We start from the raw sequence: 14,461 nt of genomic DNA, 5'->3' as shown, positions 1-14,461 counted from the left end.
CTTTATCAGTTTAAAAGTGCTGATTTTCACCCACCAAACTGAGAACACATTCTACAGGGATTATAGTATTGGACTGAATTGGATTGAAGTCTTAGCTCTTCCCTTTCCTAACTGTGTGATATTGATGAAATTATTTAACTTCTCTGTGCTGCTGATAAAATGGAGGAAATAATATATCTACCTTACAAGGCTATTATGAAGGTGAAGTGAGTTAAATAATTTAGAACAGAGACCAGCATATAGTAAGTGTTATAAAAGTATTAGTTATTAATAGTATTCACAACACACTAATATGTCATAACTTGAAGTTTGGAAAAAAAAAAAAACTTGCTTAGATGACCTAGATCAATCTCACTCACCTGCCACTTTATTTTTCAACACACACAAATTAGTAAATTAAACTTAACTTCCTCAGAGGAAAATTTAGTATAAACACCTTTGTTTTATAGGAAGGATAAAATAACACTAAACTTCTAAAACATTAACATGTTCCTTTAAAATGTAACTAAGTCTTTGGGAGAGACAAGGTATGATCTCTTGGAAATCCAAGGCATAAAAAGAAAATCCTCTCTGAGATGATGTTTTATTCATTGGTACAGTGACTTGCATTTAATGTATTCTCAAAAAACTATTTGTTTAAAGTGAATGGAAACCTTACTAGAAGAGTTCTTAGGGAGAACAGTTGATTCACAGAGATAATAAATTAATAATTGTGTAATTTACAAAGAATTTTCCATTCATTTATGTCTTTAAATCTGCAAGCCTACATTTTCCAGAATGTGTTATGGAATGCTGAATTGATATGTACAAGTTTGAAACTCTTAGAGACTCACAATGTATGATATAATAATAGGTAATTCACAAAAAACCTCCCAAATAACCCATTTAATTGTTCAAATGGAACATAATTCAATATATCTCCCTGAAAACAGTCCTAAGTGGGATTTCCCAGTGGGAAAATGACACTCCCTGCTCCATACAGTCATCTGGGGGCCAAGGCTAATGGAGCATCTGCCGTCTTCAATCTTGTCTTTCAAAGTCATTCCAGTTATCACCATTCCAGCTCAGTGGGGAGGGTGAAGATCATGTAGAAGGCTTCAGGGTGAAAAGTAGAGTCACACGTGGCCTCTTACTTACCTTTCATTTACCAAAATTAAGTTATATGGTCACCCTCACCTGCAAAAAAGGCTAGGATATATAGTCTACTCCTGTGACCTAGAAGAAATAAGATAATGAACTTAATGATTTAAAGCACACTCTGTAAAGACATAGTAAAGATCTATTTCAGAAATCCTTCTTTATCACTGTTTAGTTCAATATTTCCTAAATGCTTCTACAAAATTCTTTTCTTTCTTGGCACCTATTAACACATTGTAGAAAGCAATGTATTTTGGGAAAGACTGCTATCACAAGACTGTCAAATCCTATAAGGAAAAGATACCTAATTTTCCAAGGATGTTAGGAGAGATATTTTCTAAACTTTTAAAAGTCTTCCTAATTTAACGCAAATACAGAAAACGCATAAAACAGTTTGTCCAATTTAATTAACAGGCAAACATTCCTGAAAAAGCCACCCAGATTAGGAGATGGAAACTTGCCATTTACTCACAAAGAGCTTCACAGCTTATAACCTCCTCATTTCCCTCCAAGGTAAACTGTACAGACTTCAGTGACAACCTTATTCTTACTTTTGCTTTAGATCTATAATCTGAGGGGGCCATTCATTATAGCTTAGTTCTGCCCATTTTTAATATACATCTTTAACATATGTGTTTTTAATATACATCTGGCTTCTTCTTTCACTTTTCTTTTTTTTTTTTCTTCCTAGCAATTTATTGGTAAGGAAAACAGGTCATCTTTCCTGTTGAATTCCCCAGTCTGCCTAGTAAAGTGCATCCCCATAGTGAGGTTTACCATGTTCCTCTGTACTTGCCTTTCCCATAAATTGGGAGGTTTTTGGTGGGGTTTTTTGTTTGTTTGTTTGTTTGTTTGTTTTTGCCTCTTGCAATATAGACAGTAGAGGTATTGACAATTGTGCTCATCAGCTAAATGAAGGAGAGACCATTGAAGAATTATCAGAGATGCCCTGTAACAGAGTAAAAGCCTTGGGTTTCTGTATCTGAGGGGAGCTGACGAGTTCAGGCCTTGGGAACTAATGGCTATCTCCAGACAAGAAATTTACAGAGTGATTTAATTCACAAATACCTGGGTTTAGACCAGGTCTTGTTAAACTGTCATTGTTAATAGTTCAGTGTTAGAAAAATATCAAATGATACAAATTACACATTCCTAGTTGTATTTATTTAAACTTTATTATCTAAATTATCTGTTATTTTTATATGGGTAAAACTCATTTACTGATATAATTTAGTTATTTAATGATAGATTCTATTATTTTGTGAAATATCTAGATTTTATAGAAGAGGTAGAGAAAATATTGTATTCTCTCTCCATTTTTTTTTTTTTTTTGGCCATGCACGTGGCATGAGGAAGTTCCTTAACCTCTAGGCCACCACAGAAATCATGTATTTTCTTTTTATCATATCATACAGACCTGTAGAAACCCTTACATTTAGGAAGTGTGATCATAGTTTTGGATTGACCTTTTATCTGCTAATGGCAGCTTATAAAAATTGCCCAGTCTTATTGCCCAGAAAGAACCAAATTATACTACACTAACAAATATTTATTATTTACCTATTATATGTCAGAAAGAGATAAACGTTCTGAAGGTCTAAGGTAATTAAGATATGATATCTCCAAAAAGCCCATGGGGGCAATGCACACATAATATGAGTGCAGTGGAAATGTTTACTAGACAAGGTGATTCCATTTATAAGAGTGCAAGGAGTCCCTGGAGGCTCTCAGAGGGAATATCTGATTCAGTTTTGACAGAATTCAGATGTTGAGGTCAGGCCCAGGGGCAAAGCCTTATTGCTAGGGGGAACAAAATGTATGAGGGTAGAAGGTCATGATGAAGGGCTTAACTTTAAGGTAAGTGCTGGTTTTCAAAGTTCAAAATCTAGTCTCTTAAAGGGGCTTAGGCACCAGAGACTATTGGTTCTTATTGGTCATCTCCTTCCCTAGTAAATAAACTTTAGTTATATAACCTTATTCTTTATAATGAGACTGGTCCAAAATTGGGCTAGTTATCCACACATCCCTTCCTCACTTCTCTGCTTAGGAGTTTGACAGTATGTCTTTGTGTAAATATTCTAAGGGGAGAGGAGATCCAGACTTTTTATATTTGAAGAGTCTTGATCCAATAAAGAAGTCTTCTAGATGGAAGCCTCCTTTTCTATTCTTTTTTTTCCCCCTTAGCTTACCCTCCTTTTCCTGGTGATCTCTTCATTATTTTATGAACCTCCTATAAATAGCTATCAGAGAGAAAGGAGTAAAGAGAAACACCAACTCATCTACCACTTGTTAGAGTGCTGGGACAATTTTTATAAGGTGGAATGTACAACATCACCTGAGTTTAGGTTGGATTGTGTTTGTAGATTTCAGTCACCTTCCTCCCCCTCTTTGCCTATTTCTGTGGATAGAAATAGTAAGAGGGTTAGCTGCAGTGTTGGTTTTCAATATACTAATTTCTAGAAAGTGATTATGAAAGTCTACAAGGTTATGAATGACAGGCAGAGGGTATCATCTTAAAAGCATATCCAGCAGACTTAGAGATTGATAGTGTGTATGGTCTGAGGGAGGGTATTCTTAAAGCCTATCAAATTATGCCCCTATCTCCAAACCCCTTTCTTATCCAGGTTTGGATGAAGAATTAAGTTACAAAATATAAAATGAATTGTTTAAGGTTACAAAGTAATTTGATTTGTTTTGCATATTTGTGTGCGTGTTATTTTTTCTTTTGCTTTATTTGATGGTTTAGACAAAGAAGATCTGAATCCTTAAACATGCTCACTTGGTTCAAACATTAATTGATTTTTATAAGGTAGAAAAGTAGTAGAACACTAATCAGGAGTAGCTTTTAAGACACTTGTATTTGCTTTCATTGGTAAATCATTTCAGTTCTTATTCTCTCTCATGAGAACAAAAGTCAAATTGGTGAACTAGTAATAAGTTATTGGTCAGCATTTAGCATGGGATTCTTTGCAGATAATTAAGAATTATTACCTGATTTCAATGACCCTTCTTGATCATCTGGAGACACTTCAATACAGTTAAAACGTAAAATTACTTTACAAGTATTGACAGATTATCAACTATAAAGTCAAGTAAATAGTCAATGTGTTCCAGAGGTTCTAAACATCTAACTTTAGAAGACAATTTTATGGTATTTTTTGCATGTTTCAGTGAGGCCCTCTAATCCATTTTGATTAATAGTTAATATTAAGTTTACAGTCTTTTTTCTCACTTCAATATCTGACAAGTTAAAATGAATAAATAAGATTTTCCATCATGGCTCAGCGGTTAATGAACTCGACTAGCACCCATGAGGAAGTGGGTTCAATCCCTGGCCTCACTCACTGGGTTAAGGATCTGGCATTGACATGAGCTGTGATGTAGATCACAGATGCAGCTTGGATCCCACGTTGCTGTGGCTGTGGCAAAGGCCGGCAGCTACAGCTCTGATTCAACCCCTAGTCTGGAAACCTCCATATGCCATGGGTGCAGCCCTAAAAAGACAACAACAACAAAAAAAAAGAATAAATAAATGAAACATCTCAAACATGAAAACGATGCTTTGGTAACCTTAGTTCAGAGACATTTATTTTTCCTAAAGTGTAAACATCTACTTGCTTCTAGATTTTTGGTTCTAGGGTTATATTGTTGTTTAATACCATATATTTAATGGTATTAAGTTGAACAACCACTGTGTAAAATATATACCAAGATGTTCAGGGAGTGACATAAGAAGTAGAAACCATGATCTATAACACACTCAGAGAGTTTTATAAGGAAAGGAAGGAGATGGGTAATAAAGAAATAATGATCATATAAGGGCAGGTATGCCATATGTGTATATATTTAGAATCAAGTCTTGTAGAGTAATTCTTGAGCCTGGGTGGAAGGTTGCTTAGGAAGGAAGAGAAGAATTTGTCATTATTAAAAGAAATACTGTCAATGATGAAGCCTTGATTAGTGTTTTGAAGAAGAGGAAGGATAAGATTTAGGACACATAAAAGGAGATTGTTCCAGTTGGGGGAGCTTTTGAAAGTCCTATGTGGGTAGAGTAGATGGATGACAGGTGGCAGGCAGGTTTACCTGGCTTCAGAGGGTTCTATGAGTTGAGGACTTGTGGACTCATGGGTAAAATGATTTTTGTAAGAGATCTTTTAAGTTCAATGTGTACATTTGTTTGGTGACAGCACACAGTGGCTCATCTTCCGTGGATCAGAGGGTTTTCCAAAGAAGAAGAAAGTTTTGGTATATTGCAATATTGATTTCATCATCCCTCTCTCAACCTATTTGTTGTGTTTTTAAAAAAACATTAAGTTAAAGTATATTTGATTTACAATGTTCTGTCACTTTCTGATGTATAGCAAAGTGACCCAGTAAATTCCATTTTTTTAAATTTTTCTTATTAAAATATTCTGTGTGATTTTGTTTTTTCCTTTGGCCATGCCTATGGCATGTGGAAGTTCTGTGGCCAGGAATCAAACTCATACCACAGCAACAATCCAAGCCAATGCAGTGACAATGCTGGCTCCTTACCCAACTGTGCTAAAGGTGAACTCCCTGTGTGATTATTTCTATTGGTGAGACTGTCTGCAGGCACAAGGGACTTTGTTTTCCTTTTTTCATTCATTGAAACATTCAAATGCATTCATCTTTTGCTACATGGCTGACGGATTTGAGAGCACAGAGTGTATTTAATTGATGGAAATAGCCTCTGTGTGCCTAATTATACATGGGAGATAGAAATGTAGGCTTTGTCATAACATAGAACAAGAAAGAGTTGTCAGGTGAAAAATCCCAAAATGATATATACTGAATCACATAATAGTTTTATTTTCTAAATATTATGTTTCATACTTTTAATAGTGTCTGCCCTGTAGCTATTGTATCCATGCCTACTTAGATACAGATAATCACATAGAACTTATCAACAAACTCGGGATCCTTTCTAACTCTGAATGCTCTTTGACTTTCATAGTCATGTGATCCACACACAATGCAGAGAAGAACCCGCCATCTGCTGCGGCCCTCACTGAGTTCAAGGACATGCGCAGAAGACTCGCAGGTGCGGCCCTGCCTCCTCAATGAAAACTGCTTCCAGTTCCAGTACAATCTAACAGGTATGGCTGAAATCCACAAAGATGTAATAATGCTGTTATCAAATTTGAGCTCTTTCATGGCTTTTATTATTCAAGAAATGCTAGCTTGCAATGTACTTGCTCTGTGTGGCTCACTAAGGATGAATGGTCTGCCTGACTAGACAGGGATGTCTTAGGGGCACTGAAAAATCACAAAAGCTTCCTTATTCAGGATTTCCCTAGGTACCAGAGTGCTCAGTGTCTAAAACCAAAGGACCATGTAGTTCCATTGATCTGCCGCTTGCCATTCCCTGCACCAGCAGTAGATACACAGAATGCCATGAAATGTGGAACCACGTTCAATGTCAGCACTGAATTCAGCACTTAATTCAGCACTGATGACCAAGCCCCCACATGCCTGTACAAGCAAAGCAATAGCCTTTTTCTGAAACCAATTCCCCCCTGAGGTCACAGCAGAAATACTGAAATTTCTCTTGTGGAAAACCTCCTTGAGAAATCTATGATGCTGTCTGCTTGTCTTTATAGGTGAAAGTTGACGTGGTATATTTGCTCTTTTTTCTTTAGCTAAAGGTGCTTCAAATCATTAGTGTTCATAGTAATGTTGCAGAAATACAATAAAATTTGCTTTACCAGACAAACATGTATTTAAAATGCTGAATTTACTCTACATGGGTTAGCTCTTCCTATTAAACTCTTATATCATCTATCAAATATGAAAACACTCCTTAAAGAGGTTCTCACTGTGTATGATCAAGGATCTTTTCTTTTTTTTCTACCCACACCAAAATAAGACTTTTTTAAAAAAGAATCATTTATGGGATAATTTATTCTAAGTCCCAGTGTCTAGTTTGTAACACAAACTAGCCAGATCTACAAAACTTTCTTTCATGAGAGAATAATTTCATTTAAATTAGAGTTTCTGTAGTGGTCCCTATATCTGGTCTTTTATTTCTGAGGTACCTCTCTTGGCTCCACTGTACCAAACAGACCAAATGGTTTAGATAGTTATATTTATTCCTTGAAAGCCTCTTCAAAGACTAGTATCATTTCTGTTTTTTTTTTTTTTTTCTCTCTTCCTCTCAGTTATCCTCAGTAAAGAGATGATTCTTTTGTCATCCTGCTTAGTATTTTTCTTTTCCTACCCCAGCCAACTGTGAGATGGTTTCTAAAAGCCATTTGGCTTTTGATCTCAAGAAAGCAAACTTAGGAGGAACTCATTTTTATTGGGTTGTCTGATTGATTTTTTTGTTTTGCAATAAAAGAATTGCATGCTGTCTTTTGAAGCCTTTTGGAAATTGTTTTAGGATTCTGTGCACGCTATCCTTCTCTATCAGTACAGACAATCAAAGGTATATTGTAGTTTGCTCAAAACGGCCATACTTTGGAAATTCAGTGTGCTGATCCTATGCCTGTAGAGTGGAGCGCATGCCAGCTGAGCGAAAATGCAACCTGTGGGCAAGGCATCAGGACCCGCCTTCTGAGCTGTGTGCGCAGTGACGGCAAGCCCGTTGGCATGGACCAATGCAAGCAGGTGATTTACTTATATTTGTGTCCCACACCCATGGCTGTGTTTTTCTTACTATTAGCCTGCAACCTCCCCAGTGCTTGATATGAATGACATAATGCTTTCCTCTCATTATAGCCTAGATTCAGTTACAGTAAGAGATACTAGTATCAGACAGTTCTGCCTCACCAGGTGGAACTTAGTTAAAATAACCAGGGAATTTTACACTGGGGAAATGGGTTCATTAAAAAAATATTTTCTGTGGAGTTCTGTGGCTCAGTGGGTTAAGAACCTGACATAGTCTCCAAGAGGATGTGGATTTGATCCCTGGCCTTGCTCAATGGGTTAAGGATCCTGTGTCATTTCATTGCTGCAAGCTGCGGTGTAGGTCACAGGTGTGGGTCACATATGCTGCTGGGATCCCTTGTTGCTGTGGCTGTGGTATAGGCCTATAGCTACAGCTCCAATTTGACCCCTAGCCTGGAAACCTGCATATGCCACAGGTGTGGCCCTAAAAGTAAATAAAAGAAGGAAAAACATTTTTTCATTTTTTTTTAAAGAACCTGTTTAGATGACTTGGTTACCAAGAAAGTATTCACATCAGGTGACCCTAATCTTTAGATATGACTTCTTGTATTCGGCAGGTGATACATTTGCTTATATAGTAAACACTGTCTCTTGTATATAACATGAACACTGACACTTGTTATTAGAATGCTCTGCTAATTTGCTTAGTAAGTGATTGCTAGATAATAAGCACAGTTGTATTTTTTGTCTCAAAGTAAGTTAAAAACTTTCCCTACCAAATTTAAAACTAGTGGATTTTGAATTTTTGTAATTTTATTGCTCCTTTTTTTTCTCCCTATGACAAAATATATGGAGTTTGGACAAAAGCTGTAATTAAACCTGTTCCAAAAAAGTTGGCACTTCCTTCCCAACATATAGTGAAACACACTATACAGGCATTTTAACAAAAATAAAGATGATCATATTCTATCATATTATAAGAATCTAACTAAGCAAAATTTGGAACAATTGAAAATATGTAGAGCCAGATAACTCAGGATTCCACAGAAACTTATTTAACAAACTGGCAAAATAAAAACTGTCCCATTTCTTCTTAAGTAAGTGGAGTCCACAAGTAGAAATTAAAATCAGAACAAACCCTTCCTCACCTATCCTGATTTATCCCTGTTAAGCATTGTCTCAGTAAGCTCTTTAAACCAGCAGGATCACCAAAGACCAATAGCAACCTTGACCCTCGATCATCTGAAATTAAATGTCCCATTTAATGAAATTTGGAGATTGGTTGATACAGGGCAAAGTTCTATCTACCAAGTGTTATTTATGTATGTATGTATGTATGTATTTATTTATGTAATCTTTTTAGGGCTGCACCTGCAGCACATGGAGGTTCCCAGGCCAGGTGTCCAATCAGAACTATAGCCACCGGCTTACACCACAGCCACAGCAACACCAGATCCGAGCCATGACTGCGACCTACACTGTGGCTCACGGCAATGCCAGATCCTTAACCCACGAGCAAGGCCAGCAATGGAACCTGCGTCCTCATGCATACTAGTCAGATTCGTTTCCGCTGAGCCATGACAGGAACTTCTGTCAGTAATTTATTTTAACATTTTGTTTCATTTCATCTCCCTCTCAATACATTGTCTGCTTCAGGAAAAAGAAATCACCAGTCTACAACAACTTCAAATAAGTGAAAATCTTACATTTAGCGTATATAATAAATCTTCTCTTTTGATACCAAGAATTATATAAATCATTCATTAATATGTAAACAAGTTTCTATGCTTTCCAAATATCATATGTCCAACAAATATTTAAAGAATGTTAGTTTGAAATCCCAAATTATTAGCCCTAATAGAAAACCCATTATCTCTTGAATGGATCATAGATCCCATGTAGTAATTTCTATTTTGCCCACTTAGTAAGCAATCATGCTGTACTCATTCATTTTACATGTGTTGAATGTCAGCATTTTCTTCAAGCACAGTGGGTGATTCCTAAAACAAAAATTTTTGTCATTCTTTCTGTGTTTCTTGGCTTATATACTCTTTTACTAAGACCTCTTCAACCTTAGCTGTTAGAAAATATGTCATTTTACCTAGATGTGGGTTTCAAAGAGGACAAGAAAAAAAGAAATCTTTTCTTTTGAAAAAAAAATTTTTTGGAGGAGCACACCTGTGGCATATGGGAGTTCCCAGGCTAGAGTCAAATTAGAGCGGCAGCTGCTGGCCTACACCATAGCCACAGGAATACCAGATTCGAGCTGCATTTGTGATCTACACCACAGCTCACAGCAATACCAGATCCTTAACCCACTGAGTGGGGCTGGGGATCGAACCTGCATCCTTATGGGTACTAGTTGGGTTCTTAACCTGCTGAGCCACAGTGGGAACTCCTGATTTTTTTTTTTAAATCATCAATTTCTTTCTTAAGACCATGGTTATATTTTAGCATTTTTTAATGAACTTTAGATGGGTTGCTGATTTGGGTTTTATCCTTTTTCTATTTATTTTTAAGGCTAGGTAGCTGTTAGTTTAAGCTCTCTGTATACTATTGACCCATCCAGAAGTGCAAGGTGCCTGAATTTAGCACTGAGGTATCCTCCTGGTTCCTTGCTGGCTGAGTGATTGGAGAGATCTCTGCATCACATAATTGCCTGATTTTCCCTGTACCTTAACTGCAGGTCTCTTCTTAAGTTGGGGCTTTTGTGAAAAGAAACTTGGACTGGCAAGTTTCTATTTCATGAAATAGGGACCATCATTTGCTAGGCTTGCCACCAGTTTATATAAGCAAGGGTATTTTTCCCTACGAAAATGTAGAATGATTATGATCAAAGAATAAAGATGATTATCCCATCAAAAGATAGCAGACTGACTTGAGGTTGATGTGAATTCTCCAGTACACTCATATTTCCTTCCCACCTGCAGCATAACCTGGAAAAACCTCAGAGGATGAGTGCTCCCTGCCTGGTGGAATGCATGGTCAACTGTCAGCTCTCTGGGTGGACAGCCTGGACAGCATGCTCGCAGACTTGTGGCCATGGAGGTATTTGGATTTCCTGTGTTTGTTCCCACTACATGGCTTAGTTTTTAAACATCTTTCTACGTGTGATAGCCTGACAAGTGGACATAAGGTATGTCAGCCAGCTGGATGCAACATGAGCCTGGCCTCATATCAGTCTTTCATGACTAAGCAGAGAGTAAAGAACTGGCTGGGTAACACTGGAAAATTCTGGAGGGGCCCCTGGCCCTGGGGAACAGTATTTATTCAAAAGGTCCCAAGTTTAACCAATTCAAAACTTGTTGGCCTCTGTGGTTTTTCAGAAGTATGTATTCAATAAGTAAAGCTGGCTCCTCTAGCAGGTACTTTCCCCATCATAGCAGCTTAATATCATAGATTAGAGACTAATTTTTCACTTACGTAAAGGGAGGGGAAGTTTCTGCTTTACACGGTCGATCAAGGACACAAGAGGCTGTGTTGATGGAGGCTTTACCACCTTAACATATGTTTCTCTGGAGGGTGATGTCCAGCTGGTCCTATGGAGGTTTTTATGGACAGGTTGGAAGTTCCATACATCTCTTTTCTTTCTTTCTTTTTTTTTCTTTCTTTTTTTTTTCTCTCTTTCTTTCTTTTTTTTTCTTTCTTTTTTAGGGCTGCACCCATGGCATATGTAAGTTCCCAAGCTAGGGAACTATACCACAACCACAGCAATGCCAGATCTGAGCCACATCTGCAACCATCACCACAGCTCACAGCAACGCTACATCCTTAACCCATTGAGCAAGGCAAGGGATTGAACCTGTGCCCTCATGGATACTAGTTGGTTGGTAACCTACTGAGCCACAATGGAAACTCCTTTTTTTTTTTCATTTCTGCTATATATATTCTACTGGATAAAATTTGATATCGTTTCTCTAGCTCAGTACAAGATGGCCAAGCAGGAAATGTAGTTTCTAGATGGCGGGTTATTTCTTAGCAACAGTATTATAGAGGAAACTGCTCCCATGGATGAAAGGGCGTATAAATCTTTGGTGAACAGATAGTGGTTGACAGCAACATTTCCCAGGTAAGTAAGGCACAATGGCAAGGAATACAGAAGGCAACTGATAGTCACACGCTAGGCAAATGGCAACAGAGGTGGCACTCCAGCCATCAAACTAAAGTAGGAATCAAGATATTGGTCCATGGAAAGAGAACAAGGAGAGTGTACCAGGAAAGCACAGAGCTGCAGTTTAGGATAGGATTCTGGTCCTGAAAGAGATTTACAGTTTATCATGAGGTAAATGTCAGGCATTTGGGTGGGGACCTATGGAAAAATCCTGCTTTATGGTTAGTCAGTAAGTAGGGGAGGAGTAGGGAAGAAGAATTGCAAGTTGGAGGATTCTTGAAATCCAGGGGGAGATGAGCTTAAAAGACCTGGATCTGATTACCAAAGATATTTGTTTTTGTTTTTTTGTTTTTGTCTTTTCAGGGCCACATTATGGCATATGGAGGTTCCCAGGCTAGGGGTCTAATCGGAGCTGTAGCTGCCAGCCTATGCCACAGCCACAGCAATGCGGGATCCAAGTTGCGTCTGTGACCTACACCACAGCTCATGGCAATGCCGGATCCTTAATCCACTGAGAGAGGCCAGGGATCGAACCTGCAACCTCACGGTTCCTAGTCAGATTTGTTTCTGCTGTGCCACGATGGGAACTCCTGATCACCAAAGACATTTGGAAGGAGTTTGTTAGAAGTTCTAAGCCTGGACCACCGGCACTAGGATATGGGCTTATTTCTGAGCTACTCACAAATGGGTGTGCTGGGGTGCTTGATGATTCTCTGCCTTAGTTGAGATTGTTTGAGGAGTCAAGACAGGATATAGCATGGAAAAAGTGCTTATGTGTGTCCTCAGCTTTAAAATCATGGAGAAGACAGATCTGACAGCAGTACTCAGGAGATAATGTTAGGAAAATTTAGCTAAGGAAATTGAAATTTACTTCCACAATGAGCATCACTCACAATGAAAATGGGGAAATCACAATGTCCAATAATAACAACATGCCATTGCCTGCATAATTGAGAGCCTGCAAAGCACCTCAGGAAACCAAATGGTAAATCTCAGAACCAAGATTTCAGAGATTGACCTATACCAATTTCTCAAATATTCTGATTGGTAGCACAGAATAGTTTCCAGTTGGGCATCAACTTTAAAGTTGGGTAAATCCAAGTTTGAATTACAGCTCTTTAGGCAAATTATTCTGAATCTCAGTTCCTTTATCTCTAAAATGGATTTTATGCACATTAGAGGCTTTGTTTTGGGTCTGAGGAGTAAACGCTATGAAGTTACACAGGTGTCTAGCACTGTACCTGATACAGCATGGGTGTTCATTTCATATTAATTTCCACCTCAAACCCAACAGAAGTGGGATTGTAGGATCATATGGTAGCTCTATTTTTAGTTTTTTAAGGAACATTCATGCTATTCTTGATAGTGGCTGGCCCTTGAATTTTTAAGCAACTACTGCCAGAACACTGATGAGACAGTCTTTGTGGTATTATATTATATTATACCTCACTATGCTATATTGTACTCTATCCCACCAGCCCCCAAACTACTACCCCATTCCAGCCTTCCAGCTCCAATCTTCCAGCACTACTCTTTTCTCATCCCTAGCCCCCTAACAGTTAAATGTTTCCAAAACGAGACAATTTTGTATTTAAATCATGCCTTAATCCTCAGGCAACATAAGCTAAAAGCAACAAACTAACAATGATCATCAAAAGCAGAAATATATGGCACAGATGAACTTGTTTGCTAAAAGAGACCAAACTTTGGCACTGAAAAAGTTGGAAACTGTCATTGAAAAAACATCTGTGTCTTGCTTCTTGTAAAACAGTGTGCCTGCAGCTGTCTTTGTATGTGCTACTTTCTTTTTCCCAACCGGTGATGGCAATAGGGCAGATACCACAAGGAGACAGAGTTTATTTAGTCACATTGAAGTGCGCAAGTTGCACCTGCGGCTCTTGACTGACTTCTTCATCAAAGGCAAAATGCACACAATTGTATCCTTTCAGGAAGTTGCTGGACTGTTGGGCAAATCCTGGTGAGTTGGGAGTCCTGAATGCTTCTACACAGCCACACTCTGCCATCAAACCCACAGAACTACATTGATCTGAGGGAAAATTTTGAAATGAGCTCTTCCTTTATCTCCAAGTGTCTGGGTTATCTCTTTAATGTACACTTGATGCTTGGCATATACTTTCTAATTGTGTTAAAGATTTCAAGGTCATAACAGTTTGAATCCAATTTATTTCACGTTAAAGAGAAACTGATTCTAGGTTTCTACTAAGGGATTGTTTCAGATAGATTTCAAAGATCAAAGCTTGTAATAGAAGAGCTTAATATTTGGATTAGTCATGTTCTTTGTTGAATTTTCATCAGTTCAGTGGAATGTAGAACTCCCTAAATTTAGCATTTCATGAATTATTCATAATTATAGTTTAACCGCTAACATTCCAGGAATGTTATTAATCCCAGATTATTTTCCTCTTTTATATTTTTTAATTCAATGTATGAGTTTATAATATTTTTCTACATTGTGTAATCCAGCCTGTCTCTTGTGTTTCCCAGATGGCTTATGATTTTTCTATCAACACTAGCCCATAATGAAATAATAATTTTGTATTGACTCCAAAGTACCACAAGTTTATG

The 14,461-nt window shown here is 37.7% G+C and overlaps 1 protein-coding gene across 1 annotated transcript in view; it reads left to right on the top strand.

The window, feature by feature from the left end:
- Positions 1-14,461, top strand: part of THSD7B (thrombospondin type 1 domain containing 7B) — a 1,521,641-nt gene that overhangs the window by 1,468,697 nt on the left and 38,483 nt on the right. The window contains 3 exon segments of the mRNA XM_021075621.1: positions 6,113-6,254; positions 7,649-7,764; positions 10,695-10,812. Of these exon segments, the coding sequence (XP_020931280.1) occupies positions 6,113-6,254; positions 7,649-7,764; positions 10,695-10,812 (376 nt within the window).

The sequence above is a fragment of the Sus scrofa genome, chromosome 15 (genome assembly GCF_000003025.6).
Source record: "Sus scrofa isolate TJ Tabasco breed Duroc chromosome 15, Sscrofa11.1, whole genome shotgun sequence".
In the NCBI taxonomy this organism is placed as follows: domain Eukaryota; kingdom Metazoa; phylum Chordata; class Mammalia; order Artiodactyla; family Suidae; genus Sus; species Sus scrofa.
This window is presented reverse-complemented; position numbering and strand designations above follow the sequence as displayed.